At 40.0% G+C, this 26,924-nt stretch overlaps 1 protein-coding gene across 3 annotated transcripts in view; it reads left to right on the top strand.

Moving 5' to 3' along the window:
- SLC23A2 (solute carrier family 23 member 2) overlaps positions 1-26,924 on the top strand; it is a 142,427-nt gene that overhangs the window by 65,040 nt on the left and 50,463 nt on the right. For all 3 annotated transcript variants that reach the window (XM_070381241.1, XM_070381242.1, XM_070381240.1), the window contains 3 exons: positions 5,742-5,840; positions 22,834-22,950; positions 25,456-25,613. In XM_070381241.1, coding sequence (XP_070237342.1) covers positions 5,742-5,840; positions 22,834-22,950; positions 25,456-25,613 — 374 coding nt within the window. The remainder of the gene's footprint in view (positions 1-5,741; positions 5,841-22,833; positions 22,951-25,455; positions 25,614-26,924) is intronic.

Genomic DNA, 26,924 nt, shown 5'->3' with positions numbered 1-26,924 from the left:
TGAAGAGATGTGGTGTTTGGAAGTATGGAAGCTGAGGAGGACCAGCAGTAGGGAGAAGGAAGGAGTGGTAGCTTAGGTGGAAGGGAGACGTCAAGAGAGGTCATTGTTTGAGCGGGAGAATGACATTCTCCTTGGTGTGCATAAGCAGCCAGTGAGGAAGGCATTGCAAAAGTAAGCTGGATGAAGAGTAAGGATGGATGACTTGACTTAGCCAGGTGAGCACCAGAGAGGACAGTGAAGGTTTGTGCGAGAGTGACTGTAGTGATGTGCCGTGGTCCTAAGATGGGGTAAAGAGGGAATTAAGGCTGATGCATCATGAGCTCTGAGGCATAAGATGTTGAAGAGGCATTTGGGCTTGGCAGTCCTGCTGAGGTCAGGAAACTGGGAATTAGGGTCCTTGGAATTAGGTCATAAGATGGAATTAGGGTCCATCTTTCCTAAGAGGAAAGATGGGTAGATCGGGAACAGGCAGCTTTGAGAGGCGCTAAAGGTACAGATGTGACCAAATTTGGTGTTGTCTTAAGTGTGGGTGGTAGGGTATACAATAGGAAGTCAGGAATGACTTGAGGAGGTTGGGATAGGCCACCTGGGTGTATGGTGGCCCCTTTTGCTGAAGTAAGAGACACACAGACAGGAACATTTTTAAGTTGGTGTGAGGAAGTAATGAATTGATAGAGCAGAATCTTTAATTCTGTATTCTTTCATTATGCTTTGTGTTCACATTCATATATAGTCAGGAAAGCCGTGATTGATTCCTTTGCTGCTGCTGCTGCTACTAAGTCGCTTCAGTTGTGTCCGACTCTGTGTGACCCCAGAGACGGCAGCCCACCAGGCTCCCCCATCCCTGGGATTCTCCAGGGAAGAACACTGGAGTGGGTTGCCATTTCCTTCTCCGGTGCATGTAAGTGAAAAGTGAAAGTGAAGTCACACAGTCGTCTGAGGTCTTTTCCCTCTTGTCTTCTAGCAGAAGTAGGCTGCTAGAAGACAAGTCATACTTGTTGATACATCTCCCCTTTATGCTCACAAGGGTCCTGGTTTGGTTGATATCCAGTCACTTTAATTATAACAAAAAGTCATGTATTAATTTTAGTTGTTCAGTCACTAAGATGTGTCCAACTCTTTGCAACCTCTTGAACTGCAGCGCGCCATGCTTCCCTGTCCTTGACTGTCTCCTGGAGTTTCAACAAACTCATGTGCATTGAGTCAGTGATGCCATCCAACCATCTCATCCTCTTTTGCCCCCTTCTCCTTTTGCCTTTAGTCTTTCCCAGAATCAGGGTTTTTTCCAGTGAGTTGGCTCTTCCCATCAGGTGGCCAGTGTATTGGAACTTCAGCATCAGTCCTTCCAGTGAATAGTCAGGATTGATTTCCTTTAGGATTGACTGGTTTGATCTCCATGTTTTCAAGAGACTCTCTTCTCCAGTACCACAGTTTGAAAGCATCAGTTCTTTGGCACTCATCCATCTTTATGGTTCAACTTTCACATCTGTACATGACTACCAGAAAAACTGTAACTTTGACTATACAGGCCTTTGTTGGCAAAGTGATGTTTCTGCTTTTTAATCTACTGTCTAGCTTTGTCATAATTTTTCTTCCAAGGAGCAAGCATCTTTTAATTTCATGGCTGCAGTCACCATCCACAATGATTTTGGAACCCAAGAAAATAAAGTCTGTCACTGTTTCCGTTTTTTTTCCCCTTCTATTTGCCATGAAGTGAAGGACCAGATACCATAATCTTAGTTTTTTTGAATGTTGAGTTTTAAGTCAGCTTTTTCACTCTCCTCTTTGACCTTCATCAAGAGGCTCTTAGTTCCTCTTCACTTTCTGCCATTAAAGTGGTATCATCTGCATATCTGAGGTTGTTGATATTTCTCCCAGCAATCCTGATTCCAGCTTATAAGTCATGCAGCCAGGCATTTTGCATGATGTACTCTGCATGTAAGTTAAATAAGCAGGGTGATAATATGCAGCATTGATGTACTCCTTTTTGCAGTTTTGAACCAGTTCATTGTTCCATGTCCAGTTCTACCTATTGCTTCTTGTCCTATACACATTTCTCAGGAGACAGGTAAGGAGGTCTGGTATTCCCATCTCTTTAATAATTTTCCAGAGTTTGTTGTGATCCACACAGTTAAAGGCTTTGGCGTAGTCAATAAAGCAGAAGTAGATGTTTTTTGGAACTCCCTTGCTTTTTCTGTGATCCACCAGATGCTGGCAATTTGATCTCTGATTCTGCTGCCTTGTCTAATCTAACTTATACATCTGGAAGTTCTTGGTTTATGTACTGCTGCAACCTAGCTTGAAAGATTTTCCCCTTGGACAGCAAGGAGATCAAACCACTCAGTCCTAAAGGAAATCAACCCTGAATATTTATTGAAAGGACTGATGCTAAAACTGAAGCTCTGATACTTTGGTCACCTGATGCGAAGAGCTGATTCATTGGAAAATATGGAGTTTGGATCATGGTTGGAACATGGTTCTTTATAGTAGTGAGAGTTTCATGTTGTGGACTTAAACTTGGCTGGGAGATGTATCCTGCTGGCAGCTAGTTGTGTAGGCAAAGAAATGTCACAAACCCAGTTGTCTTGCGTAAAAAGCCATAGCATGACTTAAAGGTAGTTTTAAAAGCAATTTTTTATTTGAATTAAGACTATTTTATACTGTAAGAATTATATACTAGTGAATTCAGATTTTTTTGGAATACTTTGAAACTAGCCTTATACTTGGGTTATATAATCTGTATGACCTTGAATAAGAAATTAAAGTTTTCTGTGGCCTTATTTCTTCAACTGCAGAAATAGGTGGATTGAAATCTCTCTGGACTGCCTTAGCCAAGCCATGCTGCTCAGATCTTTATTTAGTCTTTTTAAAGTCTTCCCTGTTATAAAAATAAATTGTCTCCATTGTGGAAAATTACCAAAATCTGTAAAGAGAAAAAGAGGGTAAAAATGGCTCCATTGATTAAAGGCAATCACTGTTACTATTTTGGTATACTGGTGTATGCCTTTTATATTAGCCCTTTTAAAAAGCAGTGTACAAACAACACCTGAATGTGTACTGATTATAAAAGATCCAGGACTTCCCTGATGGTCCAGTGGTTGGGAATCTGTTTGCCAGTGCAGGAGACGGCTTTGATCCCTAGTCTGGGAAGATCTCACCCGCCTTGGGACAGTTAAGCCTGTTGCACTGCAGCTACTGAGCCCATGCTCCCTAGAACCCATACTCTGCAACAAGAGAAGCCACTGCAATGAGAAGCTTGCACACCATAGCTAGAGGAAGCCTGCATGCTACATCGAAGACCCAGCACAGCCAAAAGAGAAAAAAAGATCCAGATCCTTCTGGATCCTAGTCCAGAAGGGTTGGGAATGAAAAGTGCCTATCATTACTCCTTGCCCTGCTGCTGCTGCTGCTAAGTCGCTTCAGTCGTGTCTGACTCTGTGCGACCCCATAGATGACAGCCCACCAGGCTTCCCCGTCCCTGGGATTCTCCAGGCAAGAACACTGGAGTGGGTTACCATTTCCTCCTCCAATGCATGAAAGTGGAAAGTGAAAGTGAAGTCGCTCAGTCGTGTCCGACTCTTAGCTACCCCATGGATTGCAGCCTACCAGGCTCCTCCGTCCATGGGATTTTCCAGGCAAAAGTCCTGGAGTGGGGTGCCATTGCCTTCTCCGACTCCTTGCCCTGAGGGCAGCCTATTAGTGATTTTGACTTTTCTGGATCCTTTCCCACATATTTTGGAGAGATAGAGAGGGTATTAAAATTGTTTTTTTTTTTTTTTATCATAATCCGGATAATTGTAGGCTTATACTTGTGACTTAAAAAAAAACCAACAGAATTTCTTGGACTTGTTTCCTTGTCAGTGCATCAGTTTTATGCTTCTATTTTTTATTTTATTTTATCATTTATTTATTTTTGACTGTGCTGGGTCTTCGTTGCTGTGTGGGCTTTCTCTTCTGTGTCAGGTAGGGGCTGTTCTCTAGTTGCTGTGCACAGGGCTCTCATTGCAGCGGCTTTTCTTGTTGCAGTGCTCTAGGGTGCACAGGCTCAGCAGTTGCAGCACAACAGGCTTGGTTGCCCCGCAGCACATGGGATCTTCTCAGATCAGGGATCAAACGCATGTCCCCTGCACTGACAGGCAGATTCCTAACCACTGGACCACCGGGAAAGTCCGTTTTATTCTTTAAAATGGCTGAATATTGAGAATTCCTTAGCTGTCCAGTGCTTTGGATTTGTTACTTTCACTGCTGTTGGCCAGATTCAAGCCCTGGTTGGGGAACTAAGATCCTGCAAGCTGTGCAGCGTAGCCAAAAAAATTTTTTTAATGGCTGAATGCTATTCTTGAAATAGATACATGATACTTTAACAATGACTTTTTGATAAACATTTATGGTTTTCCAAGTATTCAGCATTTTAAGTAATGCTGTAGTCATCAACTGTGAACATATATATTGCATAGATATTTCTGGAGGATAAGTTTCTGTAAGTAAAATTGCTGGCTCCAAGAAAATGCCTATTTCAAATCCCAGTGCTAAGTTACTCTCCAGAAAGCTCATTCCACCAGGAACATAATCTCTCTACGCCCTGGTCAACACCAGATTCCTCTTTTAAAATTTCCTCCTAATTTATGTTAAAAAATAAAATTATATTTTGTAACTTTTGTAGTTTTAGCTAAGGTTGAACGGGTTTTTGTTTGTCTCATTGGATATTTTACTTTTTTTTCCTATGGATAGATTCTTATCCTTTGGGTTATTTGTAGGTATTCTTTTTGAATTACTAGTACCAATCATTTGTTATGTGTTGCCCTGTTTTCTCTTACACCATCACTCATCTTTTTACATCTCCTTAGTGTGTTTTATCACACTAGAATTTAAACTTTTAATGTAGTTTTTCTTTTTTTCCTCAGTATTTAAAAAATGTAGTTGTGTTGTTATTCACACATAAAATCACTTTCAGTATTATTTTTTTCAAGATAATTTTTAAAAATTGAATCACTAAGCTAAAGACTGAAAATATTTTCAGATATTTGCTGCAGTCAGCCAGGACCTAAGTTGCACCTCACCAAGGGTAGGCATGAAGAAGGTCATGACCTACCAAGTGGCCAGGTTTTCTTTGAATCTCAGGATAACTTCTAGTCCTTATCTTGAGGGTCTAGAAACTCAATTTTGTTGTCATAGACAGCCACTACCCATCCACATCCCCTCAGTGCCACAAAGAAGTGGACACACCAGTGGGCTAGTTTATTTAATTGCTGTGAGGAATATAAATTAGTAAATGAGGGTAACAGCAGTGCATGAATTGCTCGAATTGGCATACATTTCTTCCCTGTAGGGACATAGAAGTTGTTAATCTGGCATTGGGAAAGGACCTTAACCAAGGCCGCTCAGGATGCTTCTCACCTGCTCAGAAATTGTAGCATTGTCCTCACACCCAAGCTTCCCTTGTCCCTAGAGGCTGCTGGGGTCCTGCCCCTTATAGTTCCTCAGAGCGTTCCATTTCTGGTGTCCTTCAGCTGACTCCCATTCACGTATCCTCATTCTATAGGACACATGATGCATTCGCATCAGAAACATGTGTGGTCCCTGGTGCATATGTGTATGTCAGGAGCTTCATTTAAGAAAACTTAAAACTTGGCTAGTCTGATAGGGGAATTCATGCAGTTATTTTCTTTGAGGGAAAACATTTTTATACAACAGAGTGGTATAGGGTGAAACAAACCTCTGAATGAATTGTTTCTCTTCAGGTGGTGATCAATGGAGGGGCCACATCCAGTGGTGAACAGGACAATGAAGACACCGAGCTCATGGCAATATATACAACAGAAAACGGCATCGCAGAAAAGGTACCTCTTTCATCAGCCCCATCCATTCACCCACTACTATACAAGGAAGAGCCTATATAAGGAAGTGGGTATCCATCTGGAGTTTTTGTCTCTTCCTTTCTGAGTGTATATGTGTTTGTGTTCTTTATAATGGAAATAGAAGGAGTGATAAGGAATAGTACTTAGAAATTTTTATTGTTTTAATGGCAATATTTAAGTCAGAACCATGTAGAGGTCTTTAACTAGATATTTTTAAACCTCAGCCAGGATCCCACAGTGAAGTGGTTAGGAGTTTGAGGTCTGTCGTTAGGTCTGGATACTAATATGACTCCAGTCCTGAGGGAATTACTTAAGCTTTCTGGGTATTAGTTTCCTCACCTCTAAAATGGATATAAAAATATCAGCATCTGCCGTAAAGTTGTGGGTATTGAAATAATATATATAAAGTTATTAGCATTGTGCCTGGTACATACTGTTCAATTCTGTTCGGTCGCTCAGTTGTGTCCAACTGTTTGCGACCCCGTGGACTGCAGCACACAGTATATACTGTGTACAGTAAATAAAAGACACCAGTAGATAAATTATGTAGACTGTGAAAATGCCTTGAACAAAGATATTTGAGAATCACACACTGAAGTGGGTGATCCTTCATCCCATCTGCTTGGCAAATCAGTCTGTGTGACCATAGAATGTATGACCATATTCATAGGGGCCTGGAGAAAGCTGCCCAGAGAGGATCCGCATGCCGTAATTTCTTTTTCTCTTTGTATCTGCTACTGTGTCTGAAATATGTAAAAAGTATAATAACATGGAATTTCCAGACTGCTTTGCAGCCCTTAGACGTCTCAATTTCATTTGAGTTTCATTTGACAGATTTTTAAGACAGATTTTATTTTTTATCATTAACTTATATAATGATGTGTTATATTCTAGAATTGCTATATTATACTGTAGACAGTATATACTGTGTATTCTAATAACAGACCCCTGGGAAGTTGATATGTACAAATATAATTCCTAGCTCAGGTACTAGTGCAGTAAGTATACAGTACAATCACAAAAAAGGTAAAGAACAAAATAAATTATGTTGAAATTCTTAAATAATCAAATTTTTGTGTCTGTAATTTCTTTTTCTCTTTCTCTCTTTTTCTTTCTTTTCTAGTTTGGGAGATGGAAATTTCATTTTTGGCTATCTTGACCAATATTGCTGTTGTTTGGTCAAGCTATTATAAGTTACGTGAATCTTAATTATAGATTCATGCCAAGATGTTGAAATTTCTATAGTACTGATTTCTGAGTTGCTCCTCAGAGCATGGAGATGGGAGCAGCCATTGTTGAGGCTTTGGTCTGCAGCAGAGACTCTTTACATAGGGCAGGATCTGGGGGCTTACTCCTTATCTGGCTTGAGTTTCAACATCCAAGAGACAAATTTTGTAGCAAAGTGCTTCTGTCTTTTACAGACTTGTTGAACTCCATCCTAACCACAGATATTTGATCCTTAATCAGAGAGTCACCAGAATTTCCAGGCTGAAGGCTGTCATGATTTTGGATGTTCATTATCCAGGAATTGATGGCTCTCTTTTGAAATGATTGATAGAGTATTAATTTTTCAGGTTGTAAAATATCTGTAGGTGTACCTTTTACTGATCTGCTGGCAGGAAAAATGTCTAGTACGGTAATGTTAGCACGTTTATGCTAGACATTTATTGTTCGGGTGAACATTTTCTTTATCATCTGAACTTTAATCGGTGTGTATTTCCTTGAACACTAGTGAAATAGAATATCTTCTATTTTACTGGTCCTTTTTCTTTTCCTACGAAATGGCAAGAATAGTAACAATTCTCGTACCTTGAATAGTGCCAAAGGTCCAGACCCTTAGCTTCAGCAGCCTGTCACATTTAGTCCTCTTAGCAACCCTGTGAGAAAGGTACCATCACTATCCTTGTTTTAAAGGTGAAGAAAATGAAATATTAGGTCTTTTGTTGTCTTGAATTTGTGTAAAGAAAACTTGACACCAGAGATTTTACTCTTTGGGATCTTGCTTTTCAGATGGCATTGAAAGGCTCTCTGAACACTTGACTATGAAATAAGAATGAACCATTCAAGGAAAGACAAAAGAACTGAAAGCAAGAGATTCTGTCCCAAGTGTTCTCCATATCCGTAGGGTTTCTTAGCTATTCATTTTAATGTACTTACTTATTTTATTAAAAACTTTGCTTTTCTGGTGTCCATTAAAACTCTTGAATTTCTTTTTTTTTTTTTTTTACTGCAAAGAAAATTTTATTTTATATATATTACTAGTCATGAATTTGTCATTATGACATAAATGCTGCCCAGTGCCATTAAGCAAATGGCATGACCATTTTATGTCCACAATTCACTTCTCTATTTACAAACATAGTTTTCATAATTTATAAAAGTGTATCTCTCAGTGAAGGTTGAACATTGAGATGCAACCTAGCATCCATAATATCTGCTGTTCTGCAAATATCAATGTAGGACAGAAGTATTTATTCCCCTTTCATCTGAGTGACCTTACGTGGGAAAAAAAAAAATTCTGGCTAATCTGATATTAGCTATAAGAGACTCATTTTGGAATTTGCTCAAAGGGATTTTTTTGCTGAAAAGACCAGAAGGTTAGTGCCCCAGATCATCAATCATAAGTCCGTAGGATGATGTTGGGACTCATGTCCAGTACTTTCTTAGTATGGACCTCAGTATCATTAGGATTCTTCAGTTAGGGAGGCTGAGGGACTTGAACTTCATAATGAGGGTGTTTCTTTTTTAAGTTTTAACCTTTTTTGATTTATGAACCATGCAGATTCTCTCTCTCTCTCTTTAATACCAAAAACATTTTGTATTGGGATATAGCCAATTAACAATATTGTGATAGTTTCAGGTGAACAGTGAAGGAACTCAGCCATATGTATACATATATCCATTCTCCCCCTAATCCCCCTCTGTCCAGGCTGGCACATAACATTGAGCAGAGTTCCATGTGTATACAATAAGTTTTTGTTGGTTATCTGTTTTAAATATAGCATTGTGTACATGACCTTCCCAAAGTCCTTAACTATCCCTTCCCCATGGCAACCATGAGTTTGTTTTCTAAGTCTGTGAGTCTCCTTCTGTTTTGTGAGTAAGTTCATTTGTATCATTTTAGATTCCACACATAAGGGATGTCATATGATATTTCTTCTCTGTGTGACTTACTTCACTCAGTATACACTCTCTAGGTCCATCTATGTTGCTGCAAATGGCCTTATTTCATTCTTTTTGATGGCTGGGTAATATTCCATTGTATATATGTACCACATCTTCTTTATCCATTCCTCTGTCAATTGACATTTAGATTGTTTCCATGTCTTGTCCATTGTAAACAGTGCTGCAATGAACAGTGGCATGCATGTGTCTTTTCAGGCCATGTTTTTCTCTGGGTATATGCCCAGAAGTGGAACTGCGGGGTCATATGGTAGCTCATAGTTTTAGTTTTTTAAGGAACCTCCATACTGTTCTCTGTAGTGACTGTATTTTACATTCCCACCAACAGCACGGAAGGATTCCCTTCTCTCTACACCCTCTCCAGCATTTGTTGTTTGTGGATTTTTTGATGATAGCCATTCTGGCTAGTGTGAGGTGATATCTCATTGTAGTTTTGATTTGCATTCTCTAATAACTAGCAATTTTGAACATCTTTTCATGTGCCTGTTGGCCATCTGTAGAGAAATGTCTATTCAGGTCTTCTGCCCATTTTTGAGTGGGTTGTTTGTATTAAATGTCATAAAGAAAGAAAGAAAGTGAAGTCACTCAGTCATGTCCGACTCTTTGCAAACTCATGGACTGTAGGCTACCAGGCTACTCCATCCATAGGATTTTCCAGGCAAGAATACTGAAGTGGGTTGCCATTAAATGTCATAAACTCTTTGTAAATTTTGGAAACTAATCCCTTATCAGTCCCATTATTTGCAAATATTTTCTCCCAATCTGTGGGTTGTCTTTTTGTTTTGTTTATTGTTTCCTTTGCTGTGTAAAAGCTTTTGAGTTTAAGTAGGTCCAGTTTGTTTATTTTTGCTTTTGTTTCCATTAGTCTGGGAGATGAGTTAAAAAAGACATTGCTGTGATTTATGTCAGAGTGTGGTCTGCCTATGTTTTCCTCTAAGAGTTTATAGTGTCCAGCTGAACATTTAGATCTTTAATCCACTTTAAGCTTATTTTTGTGTATGGGGTCAAAGAATGATCTAATATTTTTTACATGTGGTTTTCCATTTTTACTAGCATCATTTATTGAAGAGACTGTCATTCCCACATTGTGTAGTCTTGCTTCTTTTGTCATAGATTAATTGACTATAGGTGCATGGGCTTATTTCTGTTTTTTTTTTTTTATCCTGTTCTGTTGATCTATTCCTATTTTTGTGCCAGTACCATACTGTCTGGTTGACTGTGGCTTTGTAATATAGCCTGAAGTCAGGGAGCCTGATTCCTCCAGCTCTGTTTTTCTTTTTCAGGATTGCTTTAGCTGTTCATGGTCTTTTGTATCTCCATACAAATCTTGAAATTTTTTGTTCTAGTACTGTGGAAAATGCCATTGGTAATTTCATAGAGATTGCATTGAATCTATAGATTGCTTTGGGTAGTATAGTTATTTTAACAATATGAGTTCTTTCAATCCATGAACATGGTATATCTTTCCATCTGTTTGTCGTCCAATTTCTTTCATCTGTATCTTAACGGTTTCGGGAGTACAGGTCTTTTGTCCCTTAGGTAGGTTTATTCTTAGGTATTTTATTCTTTTTGATGCGATAGTAAATGGAATTGCTTCTTGTAATTCTCTTTCTAATCTTTCATTGTTAGTGTATAGAAATGCAACAGACTTTTTGTGTATTAATTTTGTAACCTGCAAGTTTACCAAATTCATTGACGACTTCTAGTAATTTTCTGGTAGCATCTTTGGGATCTTCTGTGTATAATATATCATCTGTAAACAGTGACAGTTTAACGTTTTATTTTCCAATTTGGATTCCCTTTACTTCTTTTTCTTCTCTGATTGCTGTAGCTAGGACTTTCAGAACCATATTGATTAAAAGTGGTGAGAGTGGACATCCTTGTCTTGTTCCTGATCTTAGAGGGAATGCTTTCAGCTTTTCACATTAAGTATGATGTTAGCTGTGGGTTTGTCATATATGGCCTTTATTATGTTGAGGTTTGTACTCTCTGTGCCCACTTTCTGGAGAGTTTTTTTTTTTTTTTTTTTTTAATAATTTATTTCGGAGGCGGCAGGACGCGCGCGGCCCGGCGCAGAGCGCCACTCAGGCCTCACGTCCGGGCCACTCGCGTCGACCCGCCCTCTGCCCGCCGCCCCGCCGCCTGGCGCGGCGCGCCGGGAAGCAGAGTCCGCGATAGCCCGCCCGGCCGCCGCCGGCCTGGAGAGTTTTTATTATAAATGAGCACTGGATTTTGTCTAAAGCCTTTTCTGCATCTATTGAGATGATTATATGGTTTTTATTCTTCAATTTAATTGATTTACAGATGTTGAAAATCCTTGCATCCCTGGGATGAATCCCACTTGATCCTGGTGTATGATCTTTTTAATGTGTTGTTAGATATGGATTGCTAGTATTTGTTTTGCATTTATGTTCATCAGTGATGCTGGTCTCTAGTTTTCTTCCTTTTTTTTGTCATATCTTTGCTTTAAAACGAGTTGGTAAGTATTCCTTCCTCTGTGGCCTTTTGGAACAGTTTCAGAAGGATAGATGTTAACTGTTCTCTTAAATGCTTGATAAAATTAGCCTGTGAAGCTGTCGGGTCCTGGATTTATGTTTTTGGGGAGGTTTTTAATCATGGTTTCAATTTCAGTGCTTGTGCCTGATCTGTTGATATTTTCTTTCTGTTTCTTCCTGGTTCAGTCTGGGGGCACTGTACCTTTCCAAGAGTTTGTCCATTTCTTCCAGGTTGTCCATTTTATTGGCATGCAGTTGTTCATAGTAGTCTCTTTTCATTTCTAATTTTACTGCTTTGAGTTCTCTCCATTTGTTTTTTTTTTTTAATGAATCTGGCTAAAGGTTTATCAATCTTGTTTATCTTTTCAAAGAACCAGCTTTTAGTTTCATTGATCTTTGTGATTGTTTTCTTTGTTTCTATTTCATTTATTTCTGCTCTGACTTTTATGATTTCCTTCCTTCTACTAACTTTAGGTTTTGTTTGTTTTTCTTTATCTAGTTGTTTTAGGTGTAAGGTTAAGTTGTCTATTTGAAATTTTTTCTTGTTTCTTGAAGTAAGATTGTATTGTAACTACTTTTGCTGCATCTAGCAGGTTTTGAGCTGTTGTGCTTGCATTTTCATTTGTCTGTAGGTTTTTTTTTTTTTTCTTTTGATTTCTTCAGTGAACCAGTGGTTGTTTAGTAGCATATTGTTTAGCTGCCATGTGTTTGTGTTTCTTAGAGGTTTTTTCCTTGTAGTTTATTTCTCATCTCATAGCACTGTGATCAGAAAAGAAGCTTGATATGATTTCGATTTCCTTAAATTTGCCAAGGCTTGCCTTGTGGCCCAGCATGTGGTCAATCCTGGAGAATGTTCTGTGTGCACTTGAGAAAAATGTGAAGTCTGCTGCTTTTGGATGGGATTCTTTATAAATAACAATTAAGTCTAAGTCATCTAAAATATCCTAGGTGGCAAGAATACACAGAAGAACTATAGGAAAAAAATCTTAATGACCCGGATAATCACAATGGTGTGATGACTCACCTAGAGCCAGACACCCTGGAGTCCGAAGTCAAGTGGGCTTAGGAAGCATCACTACAAAGAAAGCTAGTGGAGGTGATGGAGTTCCAGCTGAGCTATTTCAGATCCTAAAAGATGATGCTATGAAAGTGTTGTACTCAATATGCCAGCAAATTTGGAAAACTCAGCAGTAGCCACAGGATTGGAAAAGGTCAGTTTTCATTCCAATCTCAATGAAAGGCAATGCCAAAGAATGTTCAAACTACCACACAATTCACTCATTTCACAGGCTAGCAAAGTAATGCTGAAAATTCTCCAAACTTGACTTCAACAGTATGTGAACCGAGAACTTCAAGATGTTCAAGCTGGATTTAGAAAAGGCAGAGGAACCAGAGATCAAATTGCCAACATCTGTTGGGTCATAGAAAAAGCAAGAGAATTCTAGCAGAACATCTACTTCTTCTTCATTGACTACACTACAGCCTTTGACTGTGTGGATCACAACAACCTGAGGAAAATTCTTAAAGAGATGGGAATACCAGACCACCTTACCTGTCTCCTGAGAAACTTGTATGCAGGTCAAGAAGCAGCAGTTAGAACCAGACATGGAACAATGGACTGGTTCAAAATTGGGAAAAGACTATATCAAGGCCATATATTGTCACCTTGCTTATTTAACTTTTATGCAGCGTGCATCATGTGAAATGCTGGGCTGGATGAAGCACAAGCCAGAATCAAGATTACAGGGAGAAATATCAATAACCTCAGACATGCAAATGACACCACCCTTATGGCAGAAAGTGAAGAGGAGCTAAAGAGTCTCTTAATGAAAATGAAAGAGGAGAGTGAAAAAGCTGGCTTAAAACTCAACATTGAAAAAGCGAAGATCGTGGCCTCTGGTCCCATCACTTCATGGCAAATACATAGGGAAACAATGGAAACAGTGACAGATTTTATTTTTGGGGGCTCCAAAATCACTGCTGATGGTGACTGCAGCCATGAAATGAAAAGACACTTGCTTCTTGGAAGGAAAGCCATGACAGAGCTAGACAGCATATTAAAAAGCAGAGACATCACTTTACCACCAAAGATCCGTATAGTCAAGGCTATGGTTTTTCCAGCAGTCATGTATGGATGTGAGAGCTGGACCAATAAGAAGGCTGAGCACCAAAAGTTGGTGTTTTTGAACTGTGATGTTGGAGAAGACTCTTGAGAGTCCCTTGGACTGCAAGGAGATCACACCAGTCAGTCGTAAAGGAAATCAGTCCTGAGTATTCATTGGAAGGAGTGATGCTGAAGCTGAAGCTCCAGTGCTTTGGCCACCTGATGCGAAGAGCTGACTCATTAGAAAAAATCCTGATGCTGGGGAAGATTGAAGGCAGGAGAAGAAGGGGATGACAGAGGATGAAATGGTTGTATGGCCTCATCGACTCAGTGGATGTGAGTTTGAGCAAGCTCCGGAGATAGTGAAGGACAAGGGAAACTGATGTGCTGCAGTCCATGGGGTTGAAAGAGTCGGACATGACTGAGCGACTGAACAACAACAACAAAGGCCTGCATTTCCTTACTGATTTTCTGTCTGAATGATCTGTCCATTGTTGAAAGTGGGATATCAAAGTCTTCCACTATTAATTTTGTTACTGTCGATTTCTCCCTTTATGTTTGTTTGTATTTGTCTTACATATTGAGGTGCTTCTGTGTTGGGTGCATATATATTTATAATTGTTATTGAACTCTTGATCATTATGTAGTGTCCTTCTTTGTCTCTTATAACAGTCTTTGTTTTAAAGTTTGTTTTGTCTGATATGAGTATTGCTACTCCAGCTTTCTTATGATTTCTATTTGCATGAAATACCTTCTCCCATCCCCTTATTTTCAGTCTGTAAGTATCCCTAGGTATGAAGTGGGTCTCTTATAGACAATATATATTTGGGTCTTGTTTTTGTGTCCACTCAGCCAGTTTATGTTTTGGTTGGTGCATTTAATTCATTTACATTTAAGGTAATTATTGATATATATGATCCTACTCTGATTTTTTTGTTTGGGGTTTATTTTTTATAGATCAGTTCCTTCTCTTGTGTTTCCTGCCCAGAGAAGTTCCTTTTGCATTTGTTGTAAAGCTGATTTAGTGGTGCTGAATTCTCTTAATTTTGCTTGTCTGGAAAGCTTTTGATTTCAATATCAAATCTGAAAGAGTCTAGTTGGGTAGGGTATTCTTAGTTGTAGGTTCTTCCTTTTTATCATTTGAAATATATTATGCCATTCCCTTCTGGCTTGTAGAGTTTCTGTTGAGAAATAGGCTGATAACCTTATAGGTTTTCCCTTGTATGTTATTTGTCTTTTTTCCCTTGTTTCTTTTAATGATTTATCTTTAATTTTTGTCAGTTTGATTACCATGTGTTTTGATGTGTTCCTCCTTGGGTTTATCCTTCCTGGGACTCTGCTTCCTGAACATGATTGACTATTTCCTTTCCCATGTGGGGGATGTTTTCACCTGTTATCTCTTCAGATATTTTCTTGGGTCCTTTCTCTTTTCTCCTTCCGGGACCCATATAATGTGAATATTGGTGTGTTTAATGTTGTCCCAGAGGTCTGTTAGGCTGTCTTCATTTCTTTTCATTCTTTTTCCTATATTCCATTTTGCAGCATTGATTTCTATCATTCTATCTTCCAGGTCACTTATCCATTCTTCTGCTTCAGTTATTCTGTGCTTGATTCTGTCTAGTGTATTGTTCATCTCTGTTTGTTTGTTCTTTAGTTCTTCTAGGTCCTTGGTAAACATTTCTTGCATCACCTTAATCTTCACCTCCAGTCTTTTTCAGAGATGCTGAATCATCTTCACTGGCATTATTCTGAATTCTTTTTCTGGGAGGTTGCCTATCTCCATTTCATTTAGTTGTGTTTCTGGGTATTTATCTTGTTTCTTCATCTGGTACATAATCCTATGTCATTTTGGGTAGTTTTCTGTGATTGTGGTATTAGTTCTAGAGGCTGATGGGATTGTGGTTATTTCTTCTGTCTGCCTTCTGGTAGATGAGAATAAGAGGCTTGTATAAGCTTCCTAATGGTAGGGACAGGCTGTGGGGGAAACTGGGTCTTGGTCTGGTGGGCAGGGCTGTGCTTAGTAAAACTTGAATACAATTGTCTGCTGATGGGTGGGGCTATGCTCCCCTCCCTGTTAGTTGTTTGGCCTGAGGTGACCCAGTCCTGGAGTCTATAGGTTTCTGTAGTAGGACTATCAGCGACCTCCAAGAGGGCTTAGAGTGTCCCTGTCTCCATGGCAGGCCACTGCCAGCCCATGCTTCTACAGGAGACCCTCAAACACCCACAGGTATGTCTGACTCAGTCTTCTGTGGGGTCACTCCTCCTTTCCTTTGGGACCTGGTGTGCACAAGATTTTGTTTGTGCCCTCTAAGAATCTCTTGTTCCCCCCAGTCCTATGGGAGCTCTGTAATCAAATCCCACTGGCCTTCAAAGTCAGATTCCCTGGGGATTCCCAGTCCCTTGGCCAGATCCCCAGGCTGGGGAGCCTGATGTGGGGCCTAGAATCTTCACAACAGTGGGGAGCTTCTTTGCTATAATTGTTCTCCAATTTGTGAGTCGCCCACCTGGCAGGTATAGGATTTGATTTTATCATAATTATTCCCCTCCTACCATTTCGTTTTGGCTTCTCCTTTGTCCCTGGATACTGGGTATCTTTTTTAGTGGGTTCTAGTGTCTTCTGTCAATGGTTGTTCAATAGCTAGTTGCGATTTCGGTGCTCATATGTAAAATGAGTGGGAATTTACTACTGGTCTTGGACAGTCTCCTGGAGAGGTGGAGGTGGCTGCGTTACATGCTGGGGAGTGTTTTCTACCTTGTGAAGCCAGTGAGGGTGGGTGCCATTGCGGAGGCTCCTCCCCCTCACTTCCAGATTTTCTTTACCTTTTATTACCGTTTGTTCTTGAGCATACTTGTTTAACATAAACAGCCCAAAATTGTATTAAAAAGTTTGAAATGTGCTGCTTCCATTCTTGGTCTCCCGAGCATAACTGACAACTGGCAGTCTGATGTGTGTATTCCACATGCTTTTCCACTCATGAACACACATATCTGAGAGTGTTGTACTATAGACAGTGAGCTACTAGTCTCTACCCCACCTACATAACGTGTATACCTCACTAGGTTACTAAATGTATGTGGAATTTTTTTATTTTTAAAAATTAATTTTAATATTTTGAATAGATAATCTCATGATTTAAAAAATCATTTGCTGTATATACACCTATTATTTCTGAACTGTTTGAAAGTAAATTACAGACATAATACTCCTTTTTCCCTAAATATTTCAGTGTGTATTTCTAAAAACAAGGACGTTAGAATATTCACATTGATAAAACTATTATTGATAATAGATCTCATTAATTGTAATTTTAAAATAAAGCTTAATAATTTTCACTTATCTACCGTGAACAATAACAAAATTGGTGATTTTTCTTCCTTCCCTTTTCTTCTACTATCTGATTTTGGTCAGAAATACTACTTACACTTTCCATTATAATTGATTTGTCAGCTTTCAGTATCATGCTTTGACTTCCAACTATATTAGATTACAATTTACTGCTTGCCTTTTTCTTTTCCTCTCTCACATTTTGTTAATTGTAATGTTTGTATCTTTTTGGTGCACGTGAGTTTTATACATTCTGGTTACCTACTTCCTACTTTTAGTTTTATTTCTACAGCTAATTTGAGTCAAACCTTTTGCTGATTTTCACCAGTAATTTCTTGGTTGACTGAAGTTCATCCTCCTGGCCCTTGATATTAAAGTGTAGTCCATGCATCAGCTTTGTTGACATCATTACCTACAAGCTTGTTAGAAATGTAGAATCTCTGCCCCAACCAAAACCTGCTGAATCAGAATTTGCATTTTCATATGATTCCTATGTGATTTGATATGTTCATTAAAGTTAGAGAAATAACACTGAAGAACTGAATCAGGGGAATAATTTTGGATGAGAATTTATCTATAGCATTTAGGCTTGAAGGAAGTTTGGCTGTATGTAAAATCTTTAGGACATTGTTTAGATCCTGACTCAAATAAATCAGCTGTAACAAAATTTTAACATAGGATGAAAAATTTGTAATAAGCCTTGGGTATTAGCTGATATGAAGAAATTTGATTTAGTTTGTAATGGTATTTCCGTTCTTTTTAAGGGTCTTTATCTGCTTAAGAGACATATATGTGTTTCTGAGCAAATATATGTATTTTGAGGATTCAGTTTAAAATAATCCATCCCTTTACTCCAGTAAAGTTAGAATGAGATGGGGAATAGATTAAATAAGAATCCAGGGATAATAAATTTTGAAGCTGGAGCTGGGGATAGATATAGGGCAGGCATTTGATGTTTCTTCTACCACTGTATAGTTTTGAAAAATTATATAATATAAAATTAAGGAAATAATTGAATCATACCTTATTGTTTGCTCTTTTCTCATTTTCTGGTGTTGAAGATGGCTTTGAAGAACTCAGGCTGGTCTTTTTTTTCCCCCTTGTAAATCAATATCTTGATCTTTTTGCCTTTTCTGTGGATTATTTATCTTTTATATTCAGTAACTTTACTGACTGTCATATAATAATAGTCATAAGTTTTGAAGCTGACCTTCTGTGTCAGCTTTTCCTGGCACTTTCAGTATTTAGCTTCAAGTCTCCTGTTACTTCAGCAGTGTTGTCTTGAATTATATCTTTATTTTTTATTCTGGTTTCTTTTGGTTTTCTTATTTGGAGGCTCCATTTATGTCTGTTCTGGATCTACTTTGTCTGCCCTCTCTCACTTCTCTCTAATCTTGTTTTCTCTTATCCTTTTTTCATGTTGTCTTTCCCTCTTGTGCTCCTACCATTTTGATTTTTCTTTTTTTCCCCCTTCTGTCCAAATTCTTAAAACTCATGTTTTATTTCCCCTTTGTCCTTAAATTTCTTGACATACTAGATTCTTTTGTTGAGTTTTCAAAGATAGCTGAATCTTTTTTAATTAATTTATTGAAAACTTAGCGTATTTTTCTAATTTGCAAGCATATCCTTTAGTTCTTAGAAATTTTCTTATTTCTTTGATTCTTATATTCTGTTTTCTCCCATAAAAATTGTTCTTAACCTACATTTGTCTTTTTGTTATTTGGGGCACATGTTATTTGGGACTCTCAACCCGTTTGTTGAGTTTTTTTTCCTATCCTGTTTTTAGTTCCTAAGGTCTTTTTTACTCTTTGTTTTTACTTACTGATTAGAGCTTTGAAAATGACATTTCTTTCCTCCCAGGTTCAAAATACTTTTGTGAAGAGACAGGTTTCTCCCCCTGCCAGTGTGTTTTCTTTCTACTACATGGACCTATTTCCTCTATTTGGCTCTTATTTTTGGAGGAATGTGAGGCAATAAAAAGATATGATTGTAGAATCATTGTGTGTGGATAAAGTTTTCTGTTCAGCCTTTCCACTGAATAGGGAGAGTTATCTTGTCACTGTAGGCTCTGTAGATGGTAGTGTTTTGTCTCTGAGGCTGATCAGATCATCTGGAAAGGAGTCCTCTAGTCTTCCTGTAGCTTCTGGCATTCTGGAAACAGATAAGGATCTCAACTATTCATGCTTGTGGGTTAAAACCACACATAGTATTCCTCAGTCTGAGGTATTTCTGATTTGTATTCTTCAAATAATACATTTTTGTGTCTTGCAGGCTGAGGATAGCAGTTGGCAGGCAGCAGTGTGGCTGATTGGAGTTAAATCCCATCTTTTTCCCATCCCTATCCTGTCTTCTGCCTTCAAGCATAGAGCATTTCTCAGCTTCCATTGGTCAACCAGCTCACTTCTTTATACCTTTCCCCTCCAGCACCTATGTTGTGGAGTCTTTCCCTCTCCCAGATGGGTCACAGCTCATACAGATGCTCTACGTATTCCAGAAATAATGGGGTATAGTCAGTTAACAATGTTACGATAGGGTGAATAGTGAAGGGACTCAGCCATACATATACATGTGTCCATTCTCCCCCAAACTCCCCTCTAATTCAGGCTGCCATAGAACACTGAGCAGAGTTCCATGTGCAATACAGTAGGCCCTTATTGGTTATCCACTTTAAATACAGGGTTTGTATATGTCCACCCCAAGCTCCATAACTCTCCCTCCTTCCATCTTCCCCCGATCCTCACTCCCTCACCCTCACTGTAAGTCTGTGAGTCTCTTCTGTTTTGCGAGTTCATTTCTTTCATTTCTTTTTAGATTCCACATAGAAGGGAAGTCATCCAATATTTCTCCTACTCTGTCTGACTTAATGTGATCATCTTTCAAAGAAACTTCTCTGTTGGAGGTTTTTGTTTTTGCAGTTTTAAAATGGTTCATATTGTTCATGCTGTGATAACAGACTGTGGTACCATGGTCCACAGTGACCATTCTCCTTCTATCTCAGGGAGGGCAGTGTAGCATTTGTCTGACAGGCTTCACTGATCCCCTTGACCACACAATTTCCTGCTTTTTCTTGATATCATCAGTGGACATTGACATTAGTCCCATTACTGAGTTGTAGAACCACCCTCATTACTAAGAAAAATTGTGTGTATACAGTGTGTGTGTATGTGTGTATGTATATATATATATTTGTGTACACATCTTAATCTTAGCCCTCCAGGTTATAAAGAGGACAGATTCAGTCTTTTCAGTTCTGTTCGTGTGTTTTATACGTAAAACTAGCCATTTGGGAATCATTAGAGTAATAATGCTTACAATACTATTTTAACAGATTATACTAATCTAATAAGTGTAGTGTTACTATACTCTGTTTTCAGACATTTCTTTTTGTTACTTTGTGAGCAGTAACACTCCTGCCTGTAGGCCCTATGATAGTGTTGAGTTGTCCTTTGTGTAGTGAGTCCAGTGTCCATTGTTGCATCATATCAGCAAATGGTCAGCCTCGTTCAGAGATATCCAGGACTGGTTTAGGAGTCCCGAATCAGGTTCAATGATTGGCTTGGATGACTCACACTGACTCAGTGGACATGAATTTGAGCAAACTCAGGGAGATAGTGAAGGACAGGGAAACCTGGCATGCTGTAGTCCATGGGGTCGCAAAGAGTTGGGCATGACTTAGTGACTGAACAACAAAGCCGACTCATAGAATTCAGAAAAGCTTCTGGTTGTAGCTTATTTGAGAAAAAGGGTTCAGATTAAAATCGATTAAAAAAACCCATGTAGACACTGAGCAAACTTTCAGTTGTCCTCTTCCTAATGGAGTCATGTGGCAGTGCTTAATTTCCCCCAAAACAATGTGTGAGGACACTCAAGAAGCGTTGCCAGGCCCTCTGGAGTCAAACTGATACCATGTGGCCCAAGGCCCCCATCGTCAATTGCACTGTTAGAATAATCTGTGAAGGGCTCAGGTAAACAAATGCACTCTTAAGAGGAAGGATATTCTAAAAACATTAAAGTATCTTCCAGGTGTCAGGTAAGGACCAAACTTTTCTTTCAAATGTTCAGGGTTTGAACAGCCCAGACCTGCTGAGTTAATCCTTTACTGCATATCACTGCATATCATGGCTTCCCTGGTGGCAATAGTAAAGAATCTGCCTGCAATGCAAGAGATGCGGATTCGATCCCTGGGTTGGGCAGATCCTCTGGAGAAGGTAATGGCTTCCCACTCCAGTATTCTTGCCTGGAGAATCCCCACGGACAGAGGGGTTTGGGGACCTGCCAATATCCATTGTTTGAATGGAAGAAAAATTCTTTCAGAAAGATCATATTCAGTTCACATTTGGATTAGATCAAATGTCCGTTTACTTTTGATATTTACCTTTAGGCTTTCGAGAGTGACGCTGAAGTGTGTCACTAATACAACACTTTGTTCAAGAGTATTTGGCCAGTGTATGTTCAAATTCCAGTGTAAGAAAAATGGAGTGATAAACAAGGAGTCAGCATCTTTCTCAGAATCTTTCTGTGGATCAGATCCATTGGAAAGTGGAACAAATTGGGCTAGATGTGACCAAGGTTTAGAATATTGTCATCTTTATCTCTTTTGTGGTACATCTTGTAATTTTGTTTCCTCTTAGGCGCTTTATTATTAAAAAACTTTAAAAGGCACATCTTGGATTCCAAGAAATTGTTAGTATGGTTTTAGAAACAGGGTAACATTGAGGGTATATAGGGGAATCCCCCAAGTTTTCAGTTTGGCTCAGATACTGGATGAGTTCAGAAGTGACACTGAAGTTGATCAGAAATGTCTGGAGTATAACCTGTGGTCTCTGTAAAGATTCTGGTTTATAAAGCAGACAACACAACATTAAAAAAAATCTTCAGTAATGGGGGTTGGTGGGGTTATCCTCAACTATAAATATATTTTTAGTCTTTTTTTTGAGCATCTTTAAATTTTTTTTCTTTTTTAAAATTTATTTTTTAATTGAAGGATAATCGTTTTACAGAATTGTATTGGTTTCTTTGAATCATAGTATCTGTATACCTTTGCTCTCTTCACTCACATTTGTGTCTGAGCAAAAGTGTTTTAAAAGAAGGATGTTTCCTGAGATTTCCTTAGTGGTCCAGTGGTTAAGAATCTGCGAGCCAGTGTAGAGGACATGGGTTTGATCCCTGGTCCAGGAAGATCCCACATGCCGTGGAGCAGCTAAGCCCATGTGCCACAACTGCTGAGCCCTGCATTGCAGCAGCTACGGAAACCCGCATGCTCTGGACCCCATGCTCTGTGAAAAGAGAGGCCACTGCAATGAGAAGCCTGTTCAGCGCAACTCGAGAGTAGCCCCCACTTGCTGCAACTAGAGAAAGCCCACATATAGCAACAAAGACCCAGCACAGCCAAAAATAAAATTCAAAAATAAATAAAAGAAGGATGTTTAGGTACAAAAATCTTTTTCCTTGCAGGGATGGGTTGGGATAGGAGGGGCAGATTAGTGCTATTGAAAGTAGTTAGCATTTTATAATATTTCTTAATTCAGGTTACCACCCAAGGATGGTATCACTCATGCCATGGTACTACTTTGTGGTGTCAACCTTGGGAGCATCTCTCTCTATGCAGGAGGTGCCCAGGTTTGGGAGAAGCTCTGAGCAAGCTGGTTGCTCTTGGGGATGAGTTGACGGCAAGTGATACTGAGCCCCTAAATCCTGATAACAGACCGTCCCACTGAGTGTGCTTAACATTGTGTCAAAGGTAATAAAGGCTTAATTTTACATTAGAGTGACAGCCACTTTATAAAATTGTTTTTCAGTAACAGCCTATGCTGAGTTAACCTTAGACCTTGCTTTTATTGAACAACTTCTTTTCTCCCTTGCTCACAGAGCTCCCTTGCTGAGACCTTGGATAGCACTGGCAGTCTAGACCCCCAGAGATCAGATATGATTTATACCATAGAAGATGTTCCGCCCTGGTACCTGTGCATATTTCTGGGGTTGCAGGTAAGATGATTCCTTTGGAATGTAACCACCAGCAGATGCTTGAATTGTCTGTCTAGATTATTTAAAATTCAATTTTTATTTTTTACTTATTGACAGCTTTAAATTACTCTTTTAAGGATGATGAATGGTAATTGTTAATATGAATTTCAAAACAGTGAAAGGTAAATAGGAGGAGTGGGTTAACCATGATAGGAAAAAAGGAAAATATTCAGGGAATAAGCAATAGAAATGACATGGAAGGAAGGAAAAAAGATCATAGGTGTATGGAAAGGGGGAGAATAGAGGGAAGAGAATGTAGAGGAATAGAGATAAGAAGGATTAGTGTTCATCTCTCATTCCTAGTTAACCAATCCATAGTCACTGTCAACTGCCGTGAAATATGGGTGGCATTAAGAAGTGCTATGTTGTCATAAAAAGGAATGCATTTGAGTCAGTTCTGATGAGGTGGATGAACCTAGAACCTATTATACAGAGTAAAGCGAGTCAGAAAGAGAAAGATAAACATCATATTCTAACACATATATATGGAATCTAAAAGAATGGTACTGAAGAATTTATTTACAGGGCAGCAATGAAGAAACAGACAGAGAATAGACTTATGGACATGGGGAGAGGGAAGGAGAGGGTGAGATGTATGGAAAGAGTAACATGGAAACTCACATTACCATATGTAAAATAGATAGCCAATGGGAATTTGCTGTATGGCTCAGGAAACTCAAATGGGGGCTCTGTATCAATCTAGAAGGGTGGGATGGTGCAGGAGATGGGAAGGAGGTTCAAAAGGGAGGGGATACATGTATACTTATGGCTGTTTCATGTTGAGGTTTGACAGAAAACAACAGAATTCTTTAAAGCAATTATCCTTCAATTAAAAAGAAAAAAAAAAAGAAGTGCTGTGTTGGTCAGGACATAAATGTGGAGGCTTCAGTCTTATTTTTAAAGGAAGGCAGGCTTGCCTTGGTAATGTCTGCTTGCAATTTCCAGTGGGAGCAGAGCAAGGAGGCTGCCAAGGAACGGGTAGGAGGGATGGGGCGAGAGGTGACCCAAGCTGGTGCAGGACTTCTGCATCTTTGGTATCCACTCCCCCCCTCCCCCCAGCCACCACTCCCTTTTCCCACTTACGATTGAAGTGGGCTTTAGGAGAAAGGGGATGACATGGAAGGCTCTTTGCCCAGACACATAGCTCTGGTCTGTGTGTGCCTTGGTTTTGAGGTCTCACTTTGCATTCTTACTTTCTCAAGTTTGAATGATCAGTTCATGCTAAGGAAATCAGTCTCATTACCCAGACAAGTTTATTCTCTTGGAGGTGGACTATATCTGCTGACAGCTGATACTTTGGTTCAGTTTCCAGGCCCTACCCCATCTTAGGTATTAAAACAGTTGGTAAACTGGACAGAAAGGCATTCTAATAAAGAAGGCATAACCAGAGGACCTGACTGGTTAGGCAAATGATTTCCCTAGGACTGAATGTCTCAAACGAGGTTCAGGAAACTTGCTTTTTGAAATGTTGATAGATGTGTCTAGAAGTAGTCTCCCCTTTCAGATGAAATTGGGAAACTCTGATGCATCACTCCCTTCTTGACAGTGCAATCGTGAGCAGCTCTGGGAAGTCCTGATGGGAATGTTCTCTTCCCTTCACCAAACACCTGTTAGTGTTTTACAGTTCGTCTTTTGGGGCTGCAAGCAGCGCATTTTGGCAAAAATGAGCAGAGATGGGGAACTGTTAGGAAGAAAAGAGGAAATTTGCACAACAGAAGTAAGAACTCAACAGGCAAGCCTCTGGGAGGAAGGGATGTGAGCAGTGAGAGCTGGAATGTTCTGCCAGGGCTGTAGGGAATTGGGGAGGGGTCCTAAAGGAGGAGTGGGACCAGCTCTTTCTGAATGATTCCCACAGCTGCTTGTGAGTGTAGCGCTTCCCTGACTGCTGTTAAATAATGCCAGGTCATAGGAAAAGATGGAAAATGCCTTGTGCAGTGAAGCTTGTAGCTTTAATCCCCAGACCTAAAAGAATTTTTTAAAAAGGATGAATTATCTCAAAACATAGTTGTAAAATTCTACATAAAATATAGGCAAATCAAAATCTAACATGACTAACTAGGGTTTGTTTCAAGAATGGTTCAATGCCACAGAATTCATGTTAACAGATTCGAGGGGAAAGATCTATGGTTTTAGCAATTGGTGGTGAAAAGCAGTTAAAAAGCAAATATTCTCAGTAAAAATTCTATAGATAAAACATTACTGGTGTTTGTATTGCGTTTCCTTTGTGCTGGCCTGGATTCATGCAAGTAATAAGTAATAATACAGGTGAGTTAGAAGACGAGAAAATGTAATAGAAATGCTGGGGGGAGAAAAAAACAATTTGGCATATGATGAGTGTGTACCTAAAAAAACAAATTCATGTGTGCTACTTTTTAAAAGCAACAGGGGAGTGGTCAAAGTTAGGGTAAAATCAGACAAAATACAAAAAAAGATGAACTTCTCCCCTCTGTCTCTCTGTCCCCACAGCATTACCTGACGTGTTTTAGCGGCACCATCGCAGTGCCCTTTCTGCTGGCCGATGCCATGTGTGTGGGGTATGACCAGTGGGCCACCAGCCAGCTCATTGGGACCATTTTCTTCTGCGTGGGAATCACAACTTTGCTGCAGACCACTTTTGGATGCAGGTGAGATTGGGGCACTGAATTGGGAATGCTGACGTGCCCACGGGGCATTGTGCACATCCACCCAGGGCTGCTTGGAAGGACTGACTGGAGTATGGGGAAGTGTGGCCTAGGGGCCTTTGCCTTGCCTCTCCCAGTCCTGTTGTGTTTCTTCTCTAGGTGGGTGGCACCACTTCCTGGCCAGTTGTGCAGGCTGGAACTCAGCTCCTTCCATCCCACCAGCTGGCAGGGCAAGTTTTCTCTAGTACTCTGTCACTTCCCCAGTTCCTGAAGTTCAGACCTGGACTGTGTTTGACTAGGTTTCCAGTTGGTCTCCCTGCCTCCAAGGCTACTGTCCTCTGCCCCGCTCTGTGTGCTACCCTGGTGTCATTTTTTCAATGTTTGCATCTTCCTGGGTGCTAGGAGGCTACAGCCCTACTCCCTGTTTAAACACTGGGATGTGCCCATTTGTAGGCGTCTCCTTTGTTCTCTGTCCCACCCAGGTATGTCCCTGAGCCCTGCAGTCTCCTCCCGTGCACTCACCAAGAAATGAGCTCCTCCTCAAGCCCGCTGTGCTGTCTTACCTGAGCTTGTGCTGCCCTGCGGCCTTCCAGTCCTGGCTTGTTCCTCTTTTCTCTGTGAAGCACCCTTGACTTCCCCACGCCTCCGTTGTTCTCTCTGAATTCCCACACATGCATCTTGTGTATGTTCTTCTAATGTGACTCTTATTCCACTTTGTCCTTTTTTGTTTGTGTCTTTTCTTGCTGATGTGTGTTCCCTCAAAGTGCAAAGTGCACTTTGCATCCCCAGGCCCCAGCTTACATGGATATGGGGCTGGCATAGGAAGGAAAAGAACTGTCTTCTTTTACCTTCTCCTGCAGTCTTGCTTTGTCCCCTCCTGTCCCCTTTTTCCACCCTCTTCACATTCAGCCTTTTCCTTTACCCTAGGATGTTGCTCAAGGTGGGGAGCCTGTGGTGACAGGACTATTCTCAGGGCAAGGACAGCAGAGTAAACGTATAAGTTCTGTGTCTCCCTGCTAGGGAAGCGGGAGCAAACTCAGAGGGCAAAGAAGGCAGCCTGGTAATCATGGACTGTATTCAGTGAGTCAGAATCCTCAGAACAACCTTCACTTACAGGGGACAGGAGAATATGGGAAGGACAGTGTTAGGGCATTTTGGGTGGCAGCTTAAGCAGTGTCCTCATAAGGAATATGACAGCTCCATAGCAGGTCTGATGACGCAAGGAAGGCTGAAAGGGTTGGCCAGCTCCTCGGATTCTCCAGTCCCCAGCCCCTGCAGGACTGCCTGAAGCCACCATGCTGAGCAGATCCCTTA

Source organism: Bos mutus, chromosome 13, assembly GCF_027580195.1.
Source record: "Bos mutus isolate GX-2022 chromosome 13, NWIPB_WYAK_1.1, whole genome shotgun sequence".
Classification (NCBI taxonomy): domain Eukaryota; kingdom Metazoa; phylum Chordata; class Mammalia; order Artiodactyla; family Bovidae; genus Bos; species Bos mutus.
Note: the sequence above shows the minus strand (reverse complement) of the source record. Positions and strands in the feature narration are given on the sequence as shown.